Here is a 24,896-nt window from a genome sequence, read left to right on the forward strand (position 1 = left end):
CTGCCAGCTGATCCGCACTCTAAACATGGTTTAGCTGGGCCTAGCGCTATCTGTTATATTACAAGCATCATAGATGAGGTATGGGAAGAAAGTCTTTTGTTGTACAGTAGGTATCCTAATTTAATTGTGTGTGTGCGTGGGTGTGTGTGGACATAAATAAATGTAGATATCCTAATGACGAGTAGAAATCTCAGCTGCAGCCTCTTGTGCCGTTTCACACGAATATGGATGGATGAGCTCAACATGCACCTTCTACAGGTCAGTAATTCCTTAAATCAACATTCCACTCTTTCACTCAACATAAACATACTGTGCATACAAACACACAGACAAGGCCACAAACAAAGAAAACGCAAATGCATTCACACAAATACCACCAGTATATACTTGACAGATTTTAATTACATTGTTGCTCTCAAAACATACAAAGTGTCACAAAACTTAATCCATAGGCAGACACCAAGGTAAGTTAATGCAAGTATAATGGTTCTTTTAGGCGATTTCATCCATGTAAGCTTAATGTATTCGGAATACAAACCAATGAGTTGATTACAGAATTAAATGACTAAAAGAGATTAAGATCACATGCAATGTCAGAAACTATTAAAAAACACAGAAAAAACACCAAGTACCTTTTTTATGATAAATGCCTCATTGTAGTATATTATTCATCCACAAATTAATTGTCAACGGAACATTAAAAATGTTGACATTCATCATTACAGTGATCTTTGTGAAGGCCTAAATCATTTCATGATGTTCTCAATAAACAAGCTTCTAGTCACACCTTATAGACCCAGCAAAACTAATCAGAGGCTACTGTGTCCATTGTCCACTTAGGTGGTGTTCTCAGACATAAAGTACAGGAAATAATGTTTATAAAGAAGAGTTTCTCAAAATCCACTCATAAATTATTTTAGTTAATCATATCTGCATTTGTCCCATATGGCATTTTCACAGAGATGTTTACAAAAGTGGCAATGATTTGTAGAAGTTCTATCATTAACATTTTATGACATCCATTTTTTAAAAGTTATGTATGTTTATATTCTTTTAAACCTTCATTCAATAGGGCATTGAAGTGATGACAGGAGATGAGTGGGGGAGGGGGAGGGAGCGCCTGAGAGAGTTATATCAGGCCTGAATTGAGTCTGGGTCCCTGTGGGAACTGAGCCTGTTCATGGTGTAGGACGCCCAGGCTGCCGCTGCGCTACAGATCCCCTTCTGTTAGAAAACAATTTATTAGAATACACTGTAGTTGCTTGGCTATAATGGCTTGATGATAATAACACAATATATAGGCTTTACTGTCATGTTTGGAAATAAATTTGAGTCTTGTCAGCACAACTTGCGGTTAAAACACAAACTGCAACATAAATGTATATTTTGAGTACAGATATACTATAACAACACAAATGTTTGCATTTTAATAGTGTCATAGCACTGATCTTGTTTAGAAAACAATTGCTGTATGTTATAAAATACTCTCATGAAGGTGAACCTTACTCACTGGCCTCTTGTTAGCTGTTCTAATTAATCAGAGCAAGTTAAGGAATAAAAGTAATTGGTGCATCCAATATGATACAGCTAAAGGTAGTAAATTCACAAAGGCAACTGGAACTGATGTGAGAAGGACTTACGCAATTCATTCATTTCTATTAATTCTAACAGGTCTTGTTTTTCTTCTCTGGCAGATGATCCTTTGTTTTTTCTACGTCTCACGTTGTTGCCTTTGCCTGCCAATCACAGATACAGCAAATTAGAATTTTAGTTGTTTTTTCAGATATAGACCCTTTCAACAATATGATGATGATAATGGAACTCTCTTGAAAGGGTCTATTAACGTTTTTCATGTGACGTAGTCTAGGTTCTATAGCTTTGTTTACATCCACCTGGTAGGCAAGGGACAAGTTGAACCCATTGAACATTGTTGTCTGCAGCTGCCTCTCAGTAGGCTACATCTCTGTATTTCAACATTTCAACATATGTCAACATTTCAGGCATCAATAAAGGTGATGATGAAACGTTATCCCATTGTTCAATATTTGATAGCCTGTCACAGGAACGTTATTTCACTAAAATCGCCCTGATTTTGCATTGATCTGTATCGATAACGTTGTGGGAGAACATGCATGTAGCCTAATGGTAGCCTAACTTTTTTTCTCTGTTCAAAACTCGGTTTACACGAAGACGATAGACTTTCTTAGAAGCTGTGAAATTTGGCCAGAAAGGAACATGTCTTCCCTCTGAAAGTTGACACAAAATCAAACAATATTTGATCATTTAACTTCAACTGAACAGCGACAGGTTTTGGTAGGCAGACTCAGCAGACGTTAAACGGTAGCCTACAGTTATAGCCAGCGTCAGTCAGCATCATGTAAAATGCGTTAAAGTCATGAATCCTGTAACATATTATAACATATAACAGCGATGGCTTATTCGAAGACGATCTGCATGGATATATAACCACCCAGAAACACTCAGAATGTGAGTGATAAAGTTCATTAATTGTATGAAACTTTTTATTAGTTATCCATTGCAGCATCGGCTATATTAGGCTGTTATGCCAGCTCAGCCTTTAAAATGCTGTTATTTTGGTCATGTGGACTTGATTAAACGGGTAAAGATAATTCATAAACTGCTTATTTCTTACATGACTGAAGCAGTAACCTAGGTTCAACAGTGGTGTTTGAGGTTGCTGTGTTAAGTTGTTGTGTGTGATCGCTAAACAATTCATAGGATCAAATCAGTTTATTTTGACATACGGGAGTTAGCCTAACTGACCTGTAGGCTATAGCACATAAGCCTATTCTGTTTTCATTTATTAGCATTTGTTGTGATTATATAATCAAATGACACTCATGATAACTTGAAATAGAAGGACAGAAGATAGGTGATTGATGTCCACAAGCACGAATTTCACAAGACAAATTAGAACAAACTGTTCCGGTAAAAATATTCTTGCCATGTTTAAAATGCTGCACTTTTTCCCTTCATAGCCTATCTCTGGCAATTCATTTTTGTATGACTGTAGATAGTTGTATTTTAGCCTACATCTTCGTAGACAGTAGCCTAGGCTACACCATTAGGCCATCTTGAGAATAAAAGACTTCACAGCTGCTAACGATCATCCTCCACAACCATGAGGATAGGTAGGCTAAACGGTCGTTCGTCGCCTTTTTGCTTCTTATTGTAAAACTAACTGTTAGGGCCTACACAAGTGGTCGGCATCCCGGTCAATATTTGATATTAAAGAAGCCCTATGCAGGTCTGGTTATTCCTTCTTTGTTTCTGGGTTTTCACCTGATTTGGGCTCGCATTTTTCACGACATAGCTCCCCCTGCAGCTTCGGTAGCAAGTGACTGCTACGCTAAACCCCCACTAGCTAGCGAGCTAGCCATCAATAAACCAAGCTAAACACATAGGGCTCACAATAAAACGGTCGAGCAAACACATTGTTCAAGAGACTATCAAGTCACATTACAAAAACGAAGTTCACCCAAGGGTAGGCTACTTACAATTTTAACAGCAAAAAAGCCAAGTCGGAGTCCGTTTTGCAGTCTTCTTAGAAACTACAATCTGACTACATTTTCGAGTATTTCCGCCGAGTTACATCCTGATGTGTTCGGACCGCGACCGACCGCGACCAGAAAGTTGCATATTCGGTTTTACCGCGGAGAAGCACTAGGGGGAGACGAAACACCCACCAAACGACCCAAAAAGTGTTGTAGAACCATCACAACGACTCTCAACCTGCATAATTAAGGTCATTTTTGCTAAAATTGTTGCATAGGGCCTCTTTAAAATTTCAATTTTGAAGCTATTTGTAACTATGTGTAGCCTATGCAACCCGACTGTTGTAGGCTTGCCTACCACTCTGCAGTGCCTTGCCTACCACTCTAGTTGTAAACAAACGGTGACGTAACATTAGAACGGAGGTGCAAAACCTTAATAGCTACACAGGAGAGATGTTCAATTCCCTGTGCTAGTCTATAGGCAGCAGGGTATTTCTCATAATAGCCATCAACAACCATTTAGCCATTTAACTCATTTAACATTAACAATGCACAATTTTGGGCTCTAAGCAAACATGTGTCTACATTAAGACAGGTAAATAGAAGCATATTTGAGGTAAAAATGATCTCCGTCCACATTATTCTGGTTCCGGCGCCGACAAGCAGCCCGTCAAGTAGCTCTGTGTCTTTGTGTTTTTTTCTATGTTTTTTGCTTACTTTTTACTTCGCAACTTTTTGGATTTTTACACACTTTGAGGAGTGTTTTTATTCTATCCTATGGATACGGACATATTACAAACGCTCCAGCGGCAGCAAACTTGTGTACACAAGGAATCAGCTGATCGCACTACGATGGAATGCTGGCTTTGTTCGCGACAACATCCCAGAGGAACTGTGGTGCTTTCGGGGTTGCAGAGCGGGAGTAAAAGTGAAGATGAGGTGTCGGGAGAAGAAATGGAGATACAAGCCCTCAGTTCCATCGATTGTGATGGGAAACGTGAACTCGCTGGCTAACAAGACTGACGAACTGGCTGCCCTGGTAAGAAACCAGAGATTATACAGGGAATGTAGTTTGCTATGCTTTACGGAGACGTGGCTAACAAGCCATATCCCCACTTCTAACATTGAGCTGCCTGGCTTCAGTGTAGCTCGTTTGGACAGAGACTGTAAACTTTCTGGCAAAAAGAAGGGTGGTGGACTGGTGCTGTACATAAACAATAGATGGTGCAACCCCGGACATGTTACAGTGATGGAGACTGTATGCTGTAAGGATGTGGAGTTATTAGCGGTTAGTCTCCGTCCGTACAACATGCCGAGGGAGTTCTCGCACGCAATTGCTGTCTGTGTTTATGTTCCACCTCGAGCTCTCCCGGATACAGCATGTGACATCATCCACTCCACAATTGCAAGGCTTCAATCTGCCACGGGCTACAAAAAGCCCCCCCCACCAGCCTCCACCGACTGAAATCTACCAGACAAGTTCAATGTGTTTTGCACTAGGTTCGAAGCCCCACGTGGTTCCCCCCACTCCACCCCCCCTGCCACCACCTCACCTGCTCCACTGGTCATCTCGGAGCATGAGGTTCGGAGGCTCTTCAAAGGTCAGAACATCAGGAAAGCGCGGGGACCAGACATGGTGTCCCCTGCTACCCTCAAGCACTGTGCCAGCGAGCTGACCCCAGTGTTTACGGATATTTTTAATCAGTCATTAGAACTATGCCAAGTACCTGCCTGCTTCAAATCTGCTGTCATTTGAACGCTTGGTCCTCTTTTATCTCAAAGCATCCACCGACCCCCTCATGGACCCCCTTCAATTTGCATACAGACCCAACCGCTCAGTTGACGATGCAATCAACATTGCACTTCACTTCATTCTACAACACCTGGACAGTCGGAATACCTACGCAAGACTCCTGTTTGTGGATTACAGCTCTGCCTTTAACACCATCATCCCTGACCTCCACAGCAAACTGACCCATTCTGGCCAAACTGAACATTCACCCCCTCCTCTGCTCATGGATTACAGACTTCCTTACCAACAGGACTCAGTATGTCAGGCTGGGCCCACACCTCTCACAGCCCCGCACAGTGAACACCGGTGCCCTCCAGGGCTGTGTGCTGTCCCCCCTGCTCTTCTCCCTGTACACCAATGACTGCACCTCTGGAGACCCTTCTGTCAAAACCATCAAATATGCGGACGACACCACCATAATAGGCCTCATCTCCAAGAACGACGAGTCAGCCTACCGCAGAGAGGTCAGTCTCCTGGAGTCCTGGTGTGCAGTCAGTAACCTGGAGCTTAACATCAACAAAACAGTGGAGATGATAGTGGACTTCCGCAAAAAGCCCCCGACGACTCCTCCTCTGGTCATTAACAACTCATCTGTTACTGTGGTAGAGGACTTTAAGTTCCTGGGCACAACCATCACCAACACACTCAAATGGGACAATAACATCTCTCAACTAGTGAAGAAAGGCCAGCAGCGCCTGTTTTTCCTCCGCCGCCTGAAAGGACTACAGGTCAGTCCCCCCATCTTGGTACAGTTCTACAGAGCGGTCATTGAGAGTGTGCTAACATCCTCCCTCACGGTCTGGTTTGCCTCTGCGTCAGCCCGTGCAAAGGCCAGGCTACAAAGAGTAGTCCGGGTAGCAGAGCGCATCATCGGCTGCCCCCTGCCCCCCATCATGGACCTGTACAGCTCCAGGTCCATTAACAGATCTGCGAAGATTGTGGCCGACCCCTCTCATCCTGCCAATAGTCTGTTTAACCTGTTCATTCGCTAGCGCCCCTAGTGTTCGCGCCGCCGATCCCGAACTGATAACATCAAAGTTACAATAAACTAACAACAAAACTAAATAATATATTTTCATAAACAATGTGGCAATACAATAAGAACTAATATTCATACAAACACACACAATTTCAGATGCATAGGTCCTACAGTTCACTAGAAAACAGTTAAAAGAAAAACTGCTCATAATCAATTAATTGTAACCTGACGGTAACGTCTCCCAAACTAATCGTTCATTTAGTCATGTTACAGTTGTCAAAAAAGTGTTTTTTTGCCATATAAAATCATTTCATATCTAAAAGATGAAATCACAAGACTGGGTAGATTATCTATTCACATTTGAGTAGTTTATTATCGTACTCACATAATGGTGAAAAACGTGTATTAATTTTCCATATGACGCAATCAACATATTTCCGATCTCGTAGGGGTCATATAAAAACGTTTTTTTCCAAAACCATGGCTATATTACGAAAGCTTAACATGTCCTTTACAATACTATATGGTTTTTATTCACTCAAATACATTGTACTCCTTGTTTTATAACAGTTTCCATGTTTAGCGCAAGTAGCTAAACTACTTCCGCATAAACTACTTCTAACCATGGATCCTGACCTGATTGACACCTCTTTTATCCAATAGTACTGGCTTTCAGCTTCAAAATGGTATGACGATTGCCTGACTTCGAAAGACATTGAGGTGTGATTGGTTAGTGCGTAACCAAACTGACCCCCTTGCGCCCTTGTTCTCTCACGTGCGTTGTTTACATTTGCGCAGTTGCGCACAAGTGTTGTTGACGAACCCTGCCTGTGCCAGTCAGGTCTGCATAATTTTCGCAGTATTGGTAGACTTAACCAACAGAATTGAAGAGATTTAACAGGGAACAGGTTTTCAACATGCTTTCTAGCGAGGGAGAAGATGGCAACATGTCTTCTTGATGGCCTAGCTTCCAGCTACCATGGAATCCTATTTGAAGAAAGGCTAATTGGGTCCTGAACATGTAAGTATCTGTAGTTTGATTGCATACTGAAATGAACATGCATTTAGAGCTTGAATGAGTTTGCATTCAGATATATTTAAGAAATGCCTATATGTAGAATTGCCTATATGTATTGGCTAAAGTTAGCTGTTTGCGAACTACAGTTAGCTAATGCTAGCTAATGTAATGAAAATGGCCTAGGCCAGGTAGCATACTGAAAGAACAAATGTCTGCCTATGGGCTTTTGTTGTTGTTAGAATTTCGATGGTATATTCATTGAGATAAAGTAGGTGATAATTATAAATGAAACATTTGATTTGGAACAACTATTCAAAGTTAGCCTTTGGTCTCTTGAGTTCAGTTTACTCCATTTGAAGACGTAAAACAGGCTTAGCTCATGCAAAAATGTTTCAAACCAGCACGGATATTTTTCTCCTCGAGGTGGATAGACTAATGTAGTGGTAGTAAAAATGTGTAGGTTACTGTCTCTGCACATGAGCAAAATCATAATAAAGGACTTAGCAAAGGTGTATTGTGTGGAGAGAGTATTTGCTGCAGCTGCTATGCTTTAATTAATCTAATTAGCGTTGCGATCGTGCAGCAAAAAAGTAAGTAGGTCCTGTATGGAACTGATTATTTGCAGGGAAACTCGCCTATAGCCTGGCTAATTCTAATAATCAGCCTTCCAAAACAGTCTAAGAACTTGCAGTTTATGATGTTACATTAACTAATTTTGTAATCTTCGATTTAATATCTTGTATGATAATATGCATGTTGTCGTGCAGATGACCTGTGTATAACTGTCAATCATTAGTAAAGTACATGTATTCCTCATGCCTACATAATAGGACAGGGAAATTTAGTCCAGCTTGTGTTTTGTTCTACAATATCAATGCCAAGTCAAATGCATACTTATGTGTAAACATGCTATGTATGCATCTAATATGTAGGTTAGCCTATGGATTGTTTCCTGTATGTTTATCTTTTGCCACTTTTTCATTTCAGAGTGAACCACTGTCCCTGTCTCATCCCAGTCTCTCCCATCACTCAACGTGGCTGCAGAGGACCCTCTGTATACAGCTCACCCTTCCTTCCCTGTGTCCCTCCCATTGCCTTCTTCAGCTGAAGGGCCTCCAGTTGATCAGCACCCCACAGCTCTGTCCTGTCAGGTGATGCAGGCCTTCCACGAGCTACATGGGCAAGGCACACCACCAGCACCATGCAGAGCAGCCGCACCACCACAACTGCGTGCAACACCACACGTAGCTGCTGCTTCTGTACCTCACTTAGCAGACAGATGGCATGGAGTTCAGGTGGATCTCCTGAAGTTGTACAGCACATTACTAGCTTAGTAATTGTTCTGGCTAATAGAACTCGGATGTGAACATTTTGTTTTTGTTATTCGGAAGACTGACATCACAGGGACAAATGTGAGGAAACCTCACAAACAAGTGCAAATCCACTGCAAGTGTCAACATCACAAGAGCTTACAGTAGAATACATTACTGCATTGCTAAATGATTTAGAAGTAACTAAACATTCATTTGGATAGGTTTTGGGTATATTTTGGAGAGGGTTAAGACCATCATTTAGATTCCCATAAGAAAATGCCTCATATTACCCAGAAATTAAGTCAGGATGGTTTGCTGTAGGATATAATGCATGGAAAAACTAGACACACTTGATATTCAGTGATTGATGTGTTGTTTTGTATTTGGTGATTTTGGATAAGCTACGAGACACTTGGAAACGCCTAAACATACAATATGAAATCTGCTCTGTAACACCTGTAAACCTTTACCTATGATCTTCAAAATTTACACACATACTACCATGATGTTGTTGAATCATGAAGTGCAGTTTTTAATTTCCTAAGACTCTCATAACCAGTTCCACACTACAATAAACAAACAAAACAGTAGGCGTTTTGTATTTTTTGTATTTTTTTTGCTTTTGCAGCTGTAAAATTGAACACAGAATTAACTTAATAAAATACTGAATATGTTTGAAGTTGATGGCCCAGGTGTCCTCTTTACTTTTAATCCATTATTATTATTATGCAATTTGTAGAGCCATAGATATTTAAGTTTAAAATGAAACCATCCAATATAGGCGGAAATTGCCCATTTATGCCTACTGCACCAACAGGTTAATCTTCTCCCCTCTGGAAAGCGGTACAGGGCTTTTCTGCCCAAAACATCACGCCACCGCCACAGTTTCTTCCCCCAGGCAATAGCCCTCCTTAATAACTCTTAAACTTGGACTTCATTGCACTTTATTTTTATTTAACACAGCACTATTTACATTGCTATTAATGTATTTAATACAGCACTATTTACATTGCTATTAATGTATTTAATACAGCACTATTTACATTGCTATTAATGTATTTAACACAGCACTATTTACATTGCTATTAATGTATTTAATACAGAACTATTTACATTGCTATTAATGTATTTAATACAGCACTATTTACATTGTTATTAATGTATTTAATACAGAACTATTTACATTGCTATTAATGTATTTAATACAGAACTATTTACATTGCTATTAATGTATTTAATACAGCACTATTTACATTGCTATTAATGTTTATTGCTCATAATGGTCCTGTCTGTCCTTGTATTGTGTTTTTTTGTCTTTATTTTGGTCTTTCTGTTGCACTGTGTGTTGCCTGCATGGAGAAGACCAAATTAAATGCCTAGTATCTCTGTATACATGGCGAAATAAAGTTGAATTGAATTTAATTGAATTCAAACCCAACACAGTGATGCCTTTTTTGTGATCTCTGGTGACTTCAATCACATAACACTGGATTCCACACTCACAAATTTCTACCAGTTTGTTGACTGCCCTACAAGGAAAAACAGGACAATAGACCTCATGTATGCAAACGTGAGGGATGCATAAAGTGCAAACCCCCTTCCCCCTCTGGGAAAGTCAGACCACAACCTCATTCATATCCAGCCAATGTACAAGCCCAAAGTACAGAGGCTACCAGCTGCCACACGCACCTTCAGAAAGTGGACACATGAAGCGGATGAGGCTCTGAGAGACTGCTTTGAGTGCACTGACTGGAGTGTGTTACAGAATGGAGAGGACTTAGAGGAGGTCACACAGTGCACAACTGACTAACAATAACAAGCCTTGGATAACCAGCAATGTCAAGACCTTTCTTAATAGGAAAAAGATGACGTACAGAGAGGGGGACATGGCAGAGCTGAGGCGCGTGCCAGGGGAACTCAAAGTCAAGCTGAAGGAGGCTAAGGAGGACTACAGAAGGAAGGTGGAACAGAAGTTGCAGGAAAACAACATGAAGGAGGCATGGGACGGCTTGAAAATTATAACTGGCCTGAAGAAGAGCAGCAGCTCTGTGGAGGGGGACCTGGACAGGGCAAACCAGCTGAACCACTTCTACAACAGGTTTGACTGCCCTGCTCCAGCTCCAATAGCAGTGGTCCACCACCCCCTGCTGACTCAGACACGGCTCTTGTTTGCGTGCCTGCCCTACCCCCACCTCCCAGTCTCTCCAGCACTGCATCCCGGTGACACCCAACGACCTAAGCCACCATCACCCCACGCCCTGCCCCCGCCTGACGCCTCCTTGTCTGTGCCTGCTGAGGCGTCCACGACTCTGGCAGCCTTGACAGGGACATCAAGGAGGTGGTCATCCCCCAGCCCCCACACCCCCTCAATACCAGTGCAACACTCACCTCCACCATCACAGGCTATCGTACCCCCACCATCACTGGATATTGAACCCCTCCCCCACACGGCGATCACGAACAATGAGGCGACAACGACCTCAGTCAACAGCCATCAGACACACAGATCCCAGATGCACCCCTCCCCCTCCCCTTACACCCCCCATCATCACAGCAAATCAAGTGAGCGCTAAACTAAGGAAACTGCACACGAGTAAGGCAGCGGGGCCTGACAGACTGTGTCCAAGGCTACTCAAGGCCTGTGCTGCTGAGCTGGGGGAGCCATTGAAGCACATCTTTAATCTGAGTCTACGCCTCGGACAAGTTCCAACACTGTGGAAGACATCATGTCTCACCCCCGTCCCTAAGAAGCCACACCCTAGTAAGCTTAATGACTACAGACCTGTCGCTCTAACATCACATGTGATGAAGACAATGGAGCGACTCATCTTAGGTATGCTCAGACCCCAGGTACGCCATGCACTAGACCCGTTACAGTTTGCATACCAGGAGAAAGTGGGCATGGACGATGCCATCACTGATCTTATACACAGGACACATTCTCACCTGGACAAGGGAAAAAGTGCTGTGAGAATCATGTTCTTTGATTTCTCAAGTGCTTTTAACACCATCCAACCCCTCAGACTGGGAGACAAGCTCTTGCAGATGGGTGAGGACGCTCACCTGGTAACCTGGATCACAGATTACCTGACGGAGTGACCACAGTTCGTCAGACTGAACAACTGTATCTCTGACACTGTGATCAGCAGCACCGGAGCGCCACAGGGAACTGTGCTCTCTCCAGTCCTGTTCACCTTGTACACATCTGACTTCAGCTACAACACTGAGTCATGCCACATGCAGAAGTTTTCTGACGATACTGCAATTGTGGGGTGTATCAGGAACAGGCAGGAGGAGTATAGGAGCCTGGTGGAGGACTTTGTTCAATGGTGCAAACTCAATCATCTCCAACTCAACACTTCAAAGACCAAGGAGATGGTGGTGGATTTCCGCAGGTCTAAGCCCACTCTGCTACCAGTCTCCATTGATGGGGTCAATGTGGAGGTGGTAAGCACCTACAAGTACCTGGGTCTCTACCTGGACAATAAACTGGACTGGTCAGCCAACACTGGCGCACTTTACAAGAAAGGGCAGAGCAGGCTGTACTTCCTGAGGAGGCTGCGCTCCTTCAATGTGTGCAGCAAGCTCCTCAGGATGTTCTACCAGTCTGTTGTTGTCAGCGTCCTCTTCTATGCAGTGGTATGTTGGGGAGGAAGCACAAAGAAGAAGGATGCGGGGTGACTTGACAGGCTGGTAAGGAAAGCTGGCTCTGTAGTGGGAGCTGAACTGGAGTGCATCACTTCAATATCTGTCAAAAGGACCCTGAACAAACTGATCAACATCTTGGACAATGAGTGTTTTCCACTCCACAGCACTATTGTTAAGCAGAAGAGCCTGATCAGCTGGAGACTTCGCTCACTGCCTTGCACAACAGACAGACTGAGGAAGTCATTCATCCCCAGGGCTATTGAACTGTTCAATGCATCACTTAAGGGAAGAGGAGAAATAGACTTCTCCGCATAGTCTGTCTGCCTCTTCACCACCTCCATGTCTTGAACTGTCTGTCCACTAGCCACTTTACCATTGTGTTCTGCCTCACTGTTTGCGTGCTTTATTAGCACATATGCACAACCCCTCCCTCCATGCCACAGCCGAACTGTGACCACACTTATACCTTTCTTAATATAGTTATTTATATATAGATATATAGACTTTATTCTTGCACTGTTGCACTGTTAGACTTACTCATTTGCACCATCACCTTGACACTCATTCACACAGAGCACCTTACTAGAGCACAGAGAACCACAGGCTCAGTCCCTGCTTCAGTCATTGCAAGCACACCTGATTGATTAATCACCCACTATGTGGATACTGTTTTTTAGAATTGATTTAGATTAAGTGTTATTTAGTATAATTTGTATTTTAGTATATTTAGTATATTCTTTATCTTCTACAGTCCTTATTGCTTAGTTGTGTTTTTTATGTTATATACTTTACTTTTTTTTATGTTTGCCGGTATGGTTGTTTTGAGGGTTTATCTTGCTGCTCCCCCTACCTTAGGCTTTCCATGTTTAGAAAGACAGGGGCTCCCAGAACAGCTATGTTACCCCATGAACAGTTATGTGTTGCCCTGCTAAATGAATCCCTCCTGGCAGGAAGTTGCCTGGTATGGTTGTTTTGGGGGTTTATCTTGCTGCTCCCTCTGCCTTAGGCTCTCCATGTTTGCACACGAAAGGGCAGAGGGCTCCCAGAACAGAGGCATACTGCCTATTGAAACATTATGCATTTAAAATATAGTAACAAACTATCTGGACAAAGTGGTCCTGACTGAAATGAAGCATAGCCCAGCGTCAAAAAAGTGACCCTGACTGAAATAACAATAATTGATGCATCAAGCTAAAGGTAGAAAATTCACAAAAGCCACTGGAACTGATGTGAGAAGGATATACCAATTTCTTTTCCTTCCATTCTCTCATGCAAAATAGAATTTTAGTCCTATTTTTCCCCCAGATATATAGCAGCTACACAGGAGAGATAGTCTCACTTCCCTGTGCTAGTGTATAGGCAGCAGGGTTTTTATCATAAATGGTTTTTGATGGCCATTAGCCATTAAACAGCACTTCCAACATTAACAATACACAACTTTGGGCTCTAAGCAAACGTGTCTATATTAAGACAGGTAAATAGAAGCATATTTGAGGTAAAAAATGATCTCCGTCTACATTATCCTTTTTCAAAGATTTTGCAGCTCCCTGCGCCGGGATTAGTGTGTGCTTCACCTCACTGTGTGCTGAGTGTGTTTCACTAATTCACGGATTGGGATAAATGCAGAGACCAAATTTCCCTCACGGGATCAAAAGAGTATATATATACTTATACTTATACTATATAAAACGTTGACATGTGAATACATTGAGCCAATCATGTGGTGTGATGTGAAGACATCGTGCCAATCATGTGTTGTGAACTCGCCGCTGGAGCAATATTGGTGTCGTGAAGCCTTGCGCACGCGCATTTCTGCTGAATAGGATGCGATTGCGCTGTGAATGCTTAGATTATTTTGACAGGCCATAGGCTAAATAAAAATCGTTATTAGTCGGACGCAAAACAGAATATTGAAAGAAGGGGGCACCAAGGCCACCGTGGCCTGTTAACCTCTGGTTTTCAAAATGGCATCACGGCCAACGCAAGGGGCAACGATGGCCATGGCCGTTGTGAAATTCCTACCCTGCACACATACTGCACACACAGTAACGAAGCCAACGATCGACATGGTTCGTGAAGTTAGTTGTATTGGCAACGTGCTTGATTTTAGTGTAGCAGGTTTACACACCGTTGTTGTTATGCTAGCTAGTGCTGCCGCTTAGCATGTAGCTACAGGCTGCGCATGTCATTACAACGTTGCTCCAGAAATGCCCCCAGAAGTAATTGAAATCACAACTTTATTGTCCACTCAAGGCCAGAAAATAAACAGTGACATAATTGATTATGGCACGTTGCCGCATCGATGCTGAATCGTGCATGCCCCGCATTGCAATGCATCGCCGAATCGATTATTGTTGACACCACTACTATATATAAAAATATTGAAATAATTGCACGGTACAACATAAATGTATATTTTAATTAGATTCACCGTAACAACAACACAAAAATTGTATTTGTACTTAAATTACAGTTACAATTTCAGTGTCATTGCTGATCTTGTTTAGAAAAAAAAACTATTTGCCATATATTATAAAATACTCTCATGAAGGTGAATCTTACTCAATGTCCTCTTGTTAGCGATTCTAATTAATCAGAGGAAGTTAAGGAATAAAAATAATTGGTGCATCCAACATGTTAAAGCTAAAGGTAGAAAATTCACAAAGGCAACTGGAACTGATGTGAGGAGGACATACCAAATTCTTCCTTTTCCGATTCATCCAGCTGGAGTTGACTTGCCTCTCTATCAGATGGTCCTTGGTATATTCTACTGATGTTGTTGTATAAGTCTGCCAATCACAGAGCAGATTAGTATTATAGTCTTCTGTTTTAGGCAACACATTTAAAGGGATATTCCACCATTTGTTCCTTAGACCCTATACTAGCAAAATATGCATATTCAGCGGAATTACACAAGACACCGTACTTACTTGTTTTCCACCTCCCCTTGAGTTAAACAATTGAGTTTTACCTTTCCCCCGTTCATCCAGCCGTTCTCTAAGTCTGACAGTAACACTTTTAGCTCCAGCTCATTAAATCAGATTAGACCGTTATAGGAGAGATGCTAACGGTCTAATCTGATTCAATGAGCTGGAGCTAAAACTGCTACTGTCAGACTCAGAGGGCTATATTTTGGGGCACCAGCGCATGGCGTACAGTTCGTTTTTCAGTCGCGCGAAGTTGAATTCGGTATTTTGCACCTTTATTTTTTAAGCATTGCGCCCAGGGGTGTGGCAATTAACAACCTAGGGCGGGCCCTGGCGCGTTGTCTAAAAATCGCTATCATACACCACCTAAACCTGGTCAGAAGTCAATGGCGAGTTGTTCATATGCTATTTTAAGAGCGCATGTCAACAGTCATATTGGCAGGTGCACGCACCATCCTTCTATCATTCATGAACGCACACCAGCGCACGTCCATGCAAAGCATTACAAATTGCACGATTACAATGTTAAACATAATAAGAATAAATATATTACGAAATACTGTACATCTCATGATGAGTAGTTATTCACCATCATTTGCAAATTGGTAATGACGGTTAAAAGTGATAGGGGAGAGGCGAGAGACACGTATGGAGCACAGCTGAAGACGCACTGTCACGAGATATAAGCAACTCCTCTGCAGGATAAATGTTGTTTTATTCAGTCATTTGAGCAACATTAGGGTAAGTGTTGCTTTTTCCAGCCTATGTTTTCGATGGTAACCCATTGTCAGTCAATAGTGAAAGTAACTGCATATAACTGTCTTGTCGTTGACTGACTCCTTGGTGAAGTTAGTTTCACTTTGCCAATGAGTTCAAATAATAGACGAGTGCAAATGCGTGAAGGCTATGCTAAGTTTTAGTAAAGCATGGTTTAAGAATGACTATTCCATACGGTCTCGCAAGCAGCCTCCTTCAAATGCGCGTTGAATGCCAAAATACCGATGCATTTATTTGACATATTGCGCGTTGCGCCGTTAAAGGGAATGACAGATGTCATTCTCATTGGTTTAAAATGATGTTACGCCCCAAACACACCCATATGACTGATTAAAAGACCTAGGAACACCTTGTTACGCCATGCGCTCCACTTTTGAGGACGAAAACCCTCCCAATGTGAACTGGACATCCTACTAAATTTGAATAGACTTTTGACGAGTGACGATGCACTTTAGAATGTCATGATAGGGCCCAGAGAACGGTTGGATGAACTGGGGAAAGGTAAAACTCAGGGCCCTATCATGACATTCTAAAGTGCATCGTCACTCGTCAAAAGTCTATTCAAATTTAGTAGGATGTCCAGTTCACATTGGGAGGGGTTTCGCTATCAAAAGTGGAGCTTTTGTCATATGGGTGTGTTTGGGGCGTATCATCATTTTAAACCAATGAGAATGACATCTGTCGTTCCCTTTAACGGCGCAACGCGCGATATGTCAAATAAATGCATCGGTATTTTGGCATTCAAAGGCGCATTTGAAGGAGGCTGCTTGCGAGACCGTATAGAATAGTCGTTCTTAAACTATGCTTCACTAAAACCTAGCATAGCCTTCACGCATTTGCAAGACAAGACAGTTATATGCAGTTACTTTCACTATTGACTGACAATGGGTTACCACCGAAAACATAGGCTGGAAAAAGCAACACTACCCTAATATTGCTCAAATGACTGAATTAAACAACATTTATCCTGCAGAGGAGTTGCTTATATCTCGTGACAGTGCGTCTTCAGCTGTGCTCCATACGTGTCTCTCGCCTCTCCCCTAATCACTTTTAACCGTCATTACCAATTTGCAAATGATGGTGAATAACTACTCATTATGAGATGTACAGTATTTCGTAATATCTTTGTTCTAATTATGTTTCCCATTGTAATCGTGCAATTTGTAATGCATGGACGTGCGCTGTATACACCAGCTTGTATAGCCTATAACATTAGCTGAGTCACATATTTGGTCATAAGCCGTTTATCATAGGCTTCATCACGAAACCAAGTGTAACAAAGGCAAACACTGTGCTGAACGCTTTGTCAATGAGCAGAAACACACACGACATTCAAACTATTGATAAGATGTGCACTATGGAAACTAGTCTGTAGGCTAACATTGGACAAATAAATGACATTGACCTGCCATATCCTGACTCAGAAAAAAACATTTTCTTGCTTAACGTTACCTTGCCGCAAACTCAGCAATCATAGGCCAGCTTGCAGGTAGCCTACAACGTCTTTTTCAATTCATAGAAGGGCGAGCCCACTATCTGTCCTGTGACATGGAGGTGCGCAAATAGTTTTTAATAGCCCATTCAACTTCGAAAAGCTTCGTTCACTCGATGCCAGTCACTGTTCGCAATTTCAAAGATCGGGAAGGTTTGTTCAATCTTGTTAAGTTTTAAATGCAGTAGCCTATCTGTCCCCTTTGGAATTATATCTCGAGCCTATTAGACTATGGCGTTATGTCCTGGGATTCGGACCTGCGGGGTTGTTATGAGGAGCAATATGGGAGAGAAATTTGATGATCATCATTGTTTTGGGACGTTAAGCTTTAGGCTACAATAGGCGGTAATAGAATAAACGCTTAATGTCATATTTGGCCAGGTGCAAATGGCTACTGCCCAAATGTTGCTGTTTTCATGAATACAAAAGTTGGGTGACCCTCCCTCCTAGACTAAAAAAAGTTGGGTGACCCTCCCTCCTAGACTAAAAAAAGTTGACATGACCCTCCCCTATTTTCCTCCGGTGGTCCATTCCATAAATACCGAACGGTCCCTAACTTTTCATTTTTATTTCGCAGCCTGGAACAGAACAAACACGAACCATCCTGTCTTTCTTCAAGCTGTAGGCTAGTCGTATTGCATGTGCTTCACTCACTCTACTCTGAGCTAAAACCGGACTACCCGTAGTCCCTTACGGCAATAGACGTCATGCTCTGTGTGAGATCTCACGTGACATTTCGGTGCTGCAGAGAGGGGCTGCTGTCTTGAAATCATTCAAAGTTTATACAAACTATTTGCTGGTGTTACACGTTAACAATACACAGTGTTGGGCTCTAAGCAAACTTATGTCTACATTAAGCCAGGAAAAGTTTCGGGAATACACCATGGCTAATCGGAGTGATACTTATTATGCACATTCCTGTGGCTTTATGCGGACGGGACCCCAGTAGTCTACCAGACAGAGAACCAAAGCAGCAACAATCAACAGTAATCAGAGCTGCCTTCATTAGCATTTCACTGGGGTTTTCAAGCAGGCACCTTCCTTACAGTAGGCTATGTTTTTCGTGGAAATGAGCAATTGCAATAAAAAACAGACAGAGGCTGTTTTCATGTGTGTGTATCCGATTACTGATGGCCCGTGTCAAACTATAGTCATTCATGTTAGGTGTACAACATTCTATTACCTGAAAGCATCTTTTGAGGATCTCTAACTTTGTCTATAACCCAGTGTAGGGATGAAGCTTCCATTTCTTTGTTTAATTCTTCCAACTTCTGAACTTTCAGATCATCTCCCTTCTCTTTCATCTTCTTAATAACAAACTCCAGATTTATACGAGTGGAAAAAGCATTTTTCTTCAAAGCGATCTTTTCCAGTTCCTCGATGCATTGGTAGGCCTCCTCCACCAACTTCCATTGATTAGCCTTTGTCTCACTCAAGTCTTTTTCAAGTGCTTTCTTATAATCCACTTGCTCTTCATACTGTTGTTTCAAATCCTCAGTAGTCTTCATCACCTTTCGGGTTTTTGGAACATACATGTTCATCTCTTTGACATGATCAGAGAAATGGCACCCGCCAGTACACACAGTGCACCTGTTGTTTTTCATGGCGCTGCACCAGGAGAGGTCTTTCACCCACCAGCAGCCTGGATAATGGCAGTTCTCCTCACACCTGGTGCAAATTGTTGCTCCTTTGTTCAAATGCCACCGTGATGACTTGATTGGGACCTTGTCTTTGTAAGGCTCATCAACTAGAAACTTCTCTTTCTTTTCCTCTAATGCTCTTTGAATCTGCTGTAGCTCATTCTCTTTCAGTTCCTCCATCTTGATGGCATCTTGTAGGTTGTTGACACAGGCCTCCAGCCTCTTGCGCTCTCTTAAAACGCCTTCTGTCATCTTAACTTCTGTTTTGTCAAACTCTTGCAGAATGTTGAAAAACTTCTTCATACTTTTGTTTCCTGACTTCCACAAAGCCTGGTAGACATCCTCTTGTTCCTTTTCATGATTGTCAAGTTGGCGGTTATTGAACATGAAAATAAGTGGTTTTCCGCCACTTTTGGCACAGGGCACTCCTGCTTCATTCAGGGCAGTGATGATGTTGGGAGCAGGCAGGCCATCTGAGTGTGTGATGAACACCACTATTTTTTTATCAATATCTTTACCAAACAGGGAGAGAATGGCATGGAAGATATAATGCTGAAAGATGGTAAGGCGATTCTGACCTGCTTTTACCACAAGACCCACAACTTCAATATCATGAATGCCATCTTCAGATCTGAATAACACATGCAAATTCTCTGAAATCTGATGATCAAACTCAATTCCATCAGTAGCCGCATACCCTGGAGTGTCAATAATTCTCAGACATGAAGGATTTGTTTCTGGATACAGCTCATAAACAGTGACGGCAGTAGTTTGAGATTCTGTCTGGGACTTCTTTTTATCATCTTCTATGATCTGAAACCAGACTCTGTTTTCCCATTGTACCCCTAACATGTGGTTGACCATGGTGTTGATGAGTGTAGTTTTCCCCGTTCCTGTTTCTCCAACAATGAGGATGGTTTTAGTAGGTTTACTCTGGTCTCTTTTACCATAAGTCCATCTTCTGACTGCTGAATTTTGACTAATGTCACTCTTCTCTGTCGGAAGCAAATAACATGTTGTGCTCCCTTTTTTTACTTTCTTGCATTTGGGAATCAGTTGATTTATGTAGAATGAATATGTTCTGGAAAAGATGTATGAATACAACGTAGCTTCATTATTTAATAAAACATTGCTAGTTGGTAAATGGTAATCTTTTTATATACAATATTTATATACTCTATTTTTTAGCTTACATTTATTAATAGTTTACATTTTCTAAAAACCCATCAAATTACATAGAACATATATAATTATGTTCCAAACCAATAAATAATTAGTGCTATGAGGAACAGGAAAAATACACTAATATACAGTATAACATATCAATTATGAATCATTTCATCTAGCTCAGATGTTAGCTAGGCCAAGTGAGAGTGAGTGTGTGTGTGAGATAGAGAGAGACCTGTATCCTGTAGGGCCTTATTCACAAACTCTCATAACTTTAGGACTCCTAATTGTTTTGACAAAAAATTATTTGCAAAACATTCAGTGTTAACACTAGCACCTAAGTCTGGGACGGCTTATAAGTATTTAAGAGGATTCCAATCTCACTAAGACCTATTCACAATCATAAAGAAGCTGTTTGCATCATTCCACATCATAATGTTTTGAAATGCAATACAGAATCACTTACAGGAGATCTCAAACAGGAGGGAATAATTGTTGCATTATAAGGGATGTGATAATTAACCTGACTCTCGCCAGATGAATTTCGTTCCGCCTAGCTCCACTCACATCCATCTGGGATCGGTTCCATTGAGAGTGATTTCAGCAGTGGCTTGTCCAATCTTATGCAAGGATTTTTTAAATAAGGCCCAGCCTTCTGAAGCACCACTCCAATGGATCGATCCCAGATGGATGAGTGGAGCTAGGCGGAACGAAATTCATCTGGCGAGAGTCAGGTTATGTGATAATGCCAACAACAACAAAAAGGGAAATGCTCAAATACAGAGTGAGGTCATTATTGGTCTTAGAGATTTATGTTTTTAAAAACAGAACTATGATACTTACCCTGCATCTGGGTCTGTCTCATTGGAAATTATGTCATGTCCATTGTGTTCTTTTACTAGACACACTACACATATTGCAGTCTGGTGAGTCCTACAGAAAAGCCCAAGTTCTCTGTTATGCTGCAGACACTTATTTTTTCCCACTTCTGTATTTGCCTCCACCAGCTTGTGTCCAAGCAGAGCTGGAATGGTGTGATGCGGAATGATGCAGCTGCCACAGTAGGAGCCTTGGCAGGTCAGACAGGTCTTCACAGCTGTTTGCTCACAAACAATACATACCACACCTGAAGGGCTGGTGGTATGAGCTCCACTGTAAATTAAAATGTTGAGCTGTATTAGTAATTAAGTAATGCATAATACTTCCAAAGCAATTAATTGGCTACACAACATTATAATATCCAATGTTGGTGTTATTAAGACTGCTTGTAGACACCATTGGCACGGCAGTGCTCTCTGATGTACTGTCCTCAGACATGTCTGCTGTATACAAGTCAAAACTAGCGATACAAAACAAGACAGACGACAATAGTAGCTTTAATGAATGGTTTCACTCTATCTTCCACGTCACTTCCGGTTCCGGCGCCGAGACTGGCAGCATGTCGAGGTCTATCTTATTTTTTTGTGCATTGACAATGATTATTTTGGGACAAAATCAATATGATGGCACAATGTGGAGATACCCCCTATAACTGGACAAGATTATTCTTGTAAGATAATAAGAAAATATATCCAAGCATGTAACACATACATGTAGCACATGTGCAATTTACTGTCACTTCATTACGTAAACAGTGCTCATCACCGCCCGTCCCTGCCCCCTTTAAAGTGTAAATGTCAGGTTAAAAAAACATTTTTGACAAATGAAGGGACATGAAGCAAGATAGTAGTGAGTAGTGATTTTTCTTGAAAAATTAACTTTAAATACAATAGACCTAGAACTATACGGCATTTCAGAATGTTTGTAAACAATAGGCTCAAGATCCTTCCGGGTGGCATAACGCAAGCGGCTTCCACTGACCTTACATAGTTAAAACATTGTTGTTGATCACTGACCTTACATAGTTAAAACATTGTTGTTGATCACTGACCTTACATAGTTAAAACATTGTTGTTGATCACTGACCTTACATAGTTAAAACATTGTTGTTGATCAAAGTTGAAACAATAACGAAAACGTGTTGTGTTTGGGGTTGTGCCGCCAGATATACAGCAAAAAGTGTAGGGTTTTTATCGATTTCCTTCAGAAAAAAAATACATTTATCCAGCGGAACCTTACGTAGGCAGGCAGAGGCCAGGCTAGCGGAACCTGTGGGTGAAGTTTAAAGCTAGTGAACGTCGTCAAAAGTAGTGCAGCAGAGAAGATGGTAAGACTGCCTGTTGCGGAGTAGCCACTTCTAACATCTGTGGTATCCGATCCGACCGAGCAACAAAAGCCCGATCATAGCCATTTTAGTTAGATAGCAGGGAAATACACCATCTGACAGATTGTAAGTCAAACAGCAACAGTCATTGAAAGAACCACTCAATGGTAGGCTGAGGGTCATTTACACATTATAGTAGACTAGCCTAGGCTACTATGTATTTCATTTATTGATATCTCCTTAGGGCCGGTTGCACAAAGCCCCTTTCATCAACTACGGAGATTGTTTGTTTGCTCATTTGTGCTTGCTATAATAGCAAGCTGTGTGCACATACAGTGGGCAGTGCTTCGACTTGGCCAGCTTCCCTTGCGGTCCGCGCGCGGGATCACGCGGTATCACACGACTTTAATTTGTATTTTTCCAGTGACGCTGTAACGACGCTGCAACAACCGGCAGAGGTCTCAAGTGAGCAGGGTGTCTCGTAAAAAGAAATGGAGCTGGAAAACCCTACACAGACTTCACTACAGACTTTAGCAGACTGGTTTAGAAATAATATAATAGCCAGACATACAGTATGCTTGCCCTGCCCTAATAAAGAAATATTTGGTTAACTGCGAATGAATCCCGTTTGCAGCTGTAGAAGAAACGCAAGACAAATTAAACATTCTGGTTTTCTCTGAGTGCAACGATGATAGACAGACATCATTTGGACAAAATATAGAGCATATTAACCTCCGTTGCTCAGCCAAATGCCTTCCTGTTACGTCCTGTTATCACGGAGTTACAGACGATAAACGATTTTTGATGGTCACAAGTTTACTTCATTAGCGTTTATTTTTTTGATTATTAAAGAGTAATCCCAGACGTTCACATTGCATGTTTGTTTGTAATGGATGCAACCGCGAGATACGCTTGTCATAGGCGCCGATACCGTGGGTGCTCCGTCTCTCGGGCACCCACTGAAAACATTGAGCACCCACGTGTGCCAGCTTACAGTCCCGGCTAAATTTACATTAATTTAAAATCAAACATTGCAGTTTATGTTAAATTCAGCATCTATCATAATATGATTGGCTATGTTGCTGTCAATCCCCTACTCTATAACCACCAATGAGAGCGTCTCTCGTATGAACACTTCCCACCTGAAGAATTAACGCAATATTTTTGGCCTTTTATCCCTTTAATTGACAGGATAGTAGAGAATGACAGGAAGTGAGTGGGAGAGAGAGTCGGGGTGGGATCCGGAAAGGACCACGGGGCGGGAATCGAACCCGGGTCGCCGGCGTACGGTGCAGGTGCCCCAGCCAGTTGCGCCACGGCTGGGGCCTAAACTATCTACTTTTAAACTATCAACATACATCAAACTATGTGTATCAACATCCATCAAACTATCTGTCTATCAATATTCATTAAACTAACTTTTTATCAACATTCATTAAATTATCTGTCTATCAACAACTTTTTATCTACATTCAACTTTTAAACTGTCTACTTTTACACTATCAACTTTCATTAAACTATACAACCACCATGTCTATCCTAGCAACACCTTAGTATCCATCTCTGCATTTTCTGTCTTAACTATACATGATCACTCACAAATACATTTGTGTGGAATCACACATATATAGGCATCATCATCAACGGCATCATGCCAAAAGGGGCAGAAATCGCCTTAACCTACAGCAACTTAAACGGTCCACACCTACAGAAACCTCCTTCTCCATGGGCTTGTGGAACTGTCAATCCGCAGTCAACAAAACGGACTTCATAGCTGGCTATGCCAACCACCTTTCGTTGGAACTCCTTGCTCTCACTGAGACTTGGATCAAACCAGAGAACACTGCCACCCCGGCTGCACTCTCCACTAACCTTACCCTCTCCCACACCCCTCGCCCATCTGGACGAGGAGGTGGGACGGGCCTGCTGATCTCCAACAAATGGAAATTCACCCCGCTACTGCCTTCAAACAAATATGTCTCATTTGAATTCCATGCCATCACAGTGATCGCCCCAGCAAAACTCTACGTGCTGGTCATCTACCGCCCTCCAGGCCAACTAGGCGACTTTATGGACGAACTTAACACTCTGCTGTCCTCCATCCCTGAGCATGACTGTCCGCTTCTTGTTCTCGGTGATATGAACATCCACTTAGATGCCCCAGGCTCAGCGGACTTTTTGGCCCTGATCCACTCCTTTGACCTCAAACTGGTTCAAAGCCCACCGACACACAAAGCTGGCAAAGAGCTTGACTTGATCTTCACTCGGAACTGCAGCACAGACACCCTCACGGTGACGCCTCTCCATCTTTCTGACCACTTCTTCATCCAGTTCAACGTCAGCCTGACAGAACAGCCTCCGGCTCCTCAGCCGATGGTCACATTCCGCCGCAACATCCGGAACCTGTCTCCAACGCACTTTTCCT

At 42.1% G+C, this 24,896-nt stretch overlaps 1 protein-coding gene across 2 annotated transcripts in view; it reads right to left on the bottom strand.

Moving 5' to 3' along the window:
* Positions 1–420: 420 nt before the first annotated feature.
* The window catches only part of LOC143099283 (uncharacterized), a 107,027-nt gene continuing 82,551 nt past the window's right edge, over positions 421–24,896 (bottom strand). For both annotated transcript variants that reach the window (XM_076262379.1, XM_076262380.1), the window contains 5 exons: positions 21,112–21,420; positions 18,645–20,182; positions 14,962–15,054; positions 1,641–1,736; positions 421–1,224 (listed from right to left, as the gene is read on the bottom strand). In XM_076262379.1, the coding sequence (XP_076118494.1) occupies positions 1,211–1,224; positions 1,641–1,736; positions 14,962–15,054; positions 18,645–20,182; positions 21,112–21,420 (2,050 nt within the window). In that variant the 3' untranslated portion in view covers positions 421–1,210. The remainder of the gene's footprint in view (positions 1,225–1,640; positions 1,737–14,961; positions 15,055–18,644; positions 20,183–21,111; positions 21,421–24,896) is intronic.

Source organism: Alosa pseudoharengus, unplaced genomic scaffold (assembly GCF_046254945.1).
Source record: "Alosa pseudoharengus isolate Yale_2024_CS ecotype anadromous, Long Island Sound unplaced genomic scaffold, YU_APseudo_1.1 YU_APseudo_1.1_scf_27, whole genome shotgun sequence".
In the NCBI taxonomy this organism is placed as follows: Eukaryota; Metazoa; Chordata; class Actinopteri; order Clupeiformes; family Clupeidae; genus Alosa; species Alosa pseudoharengus.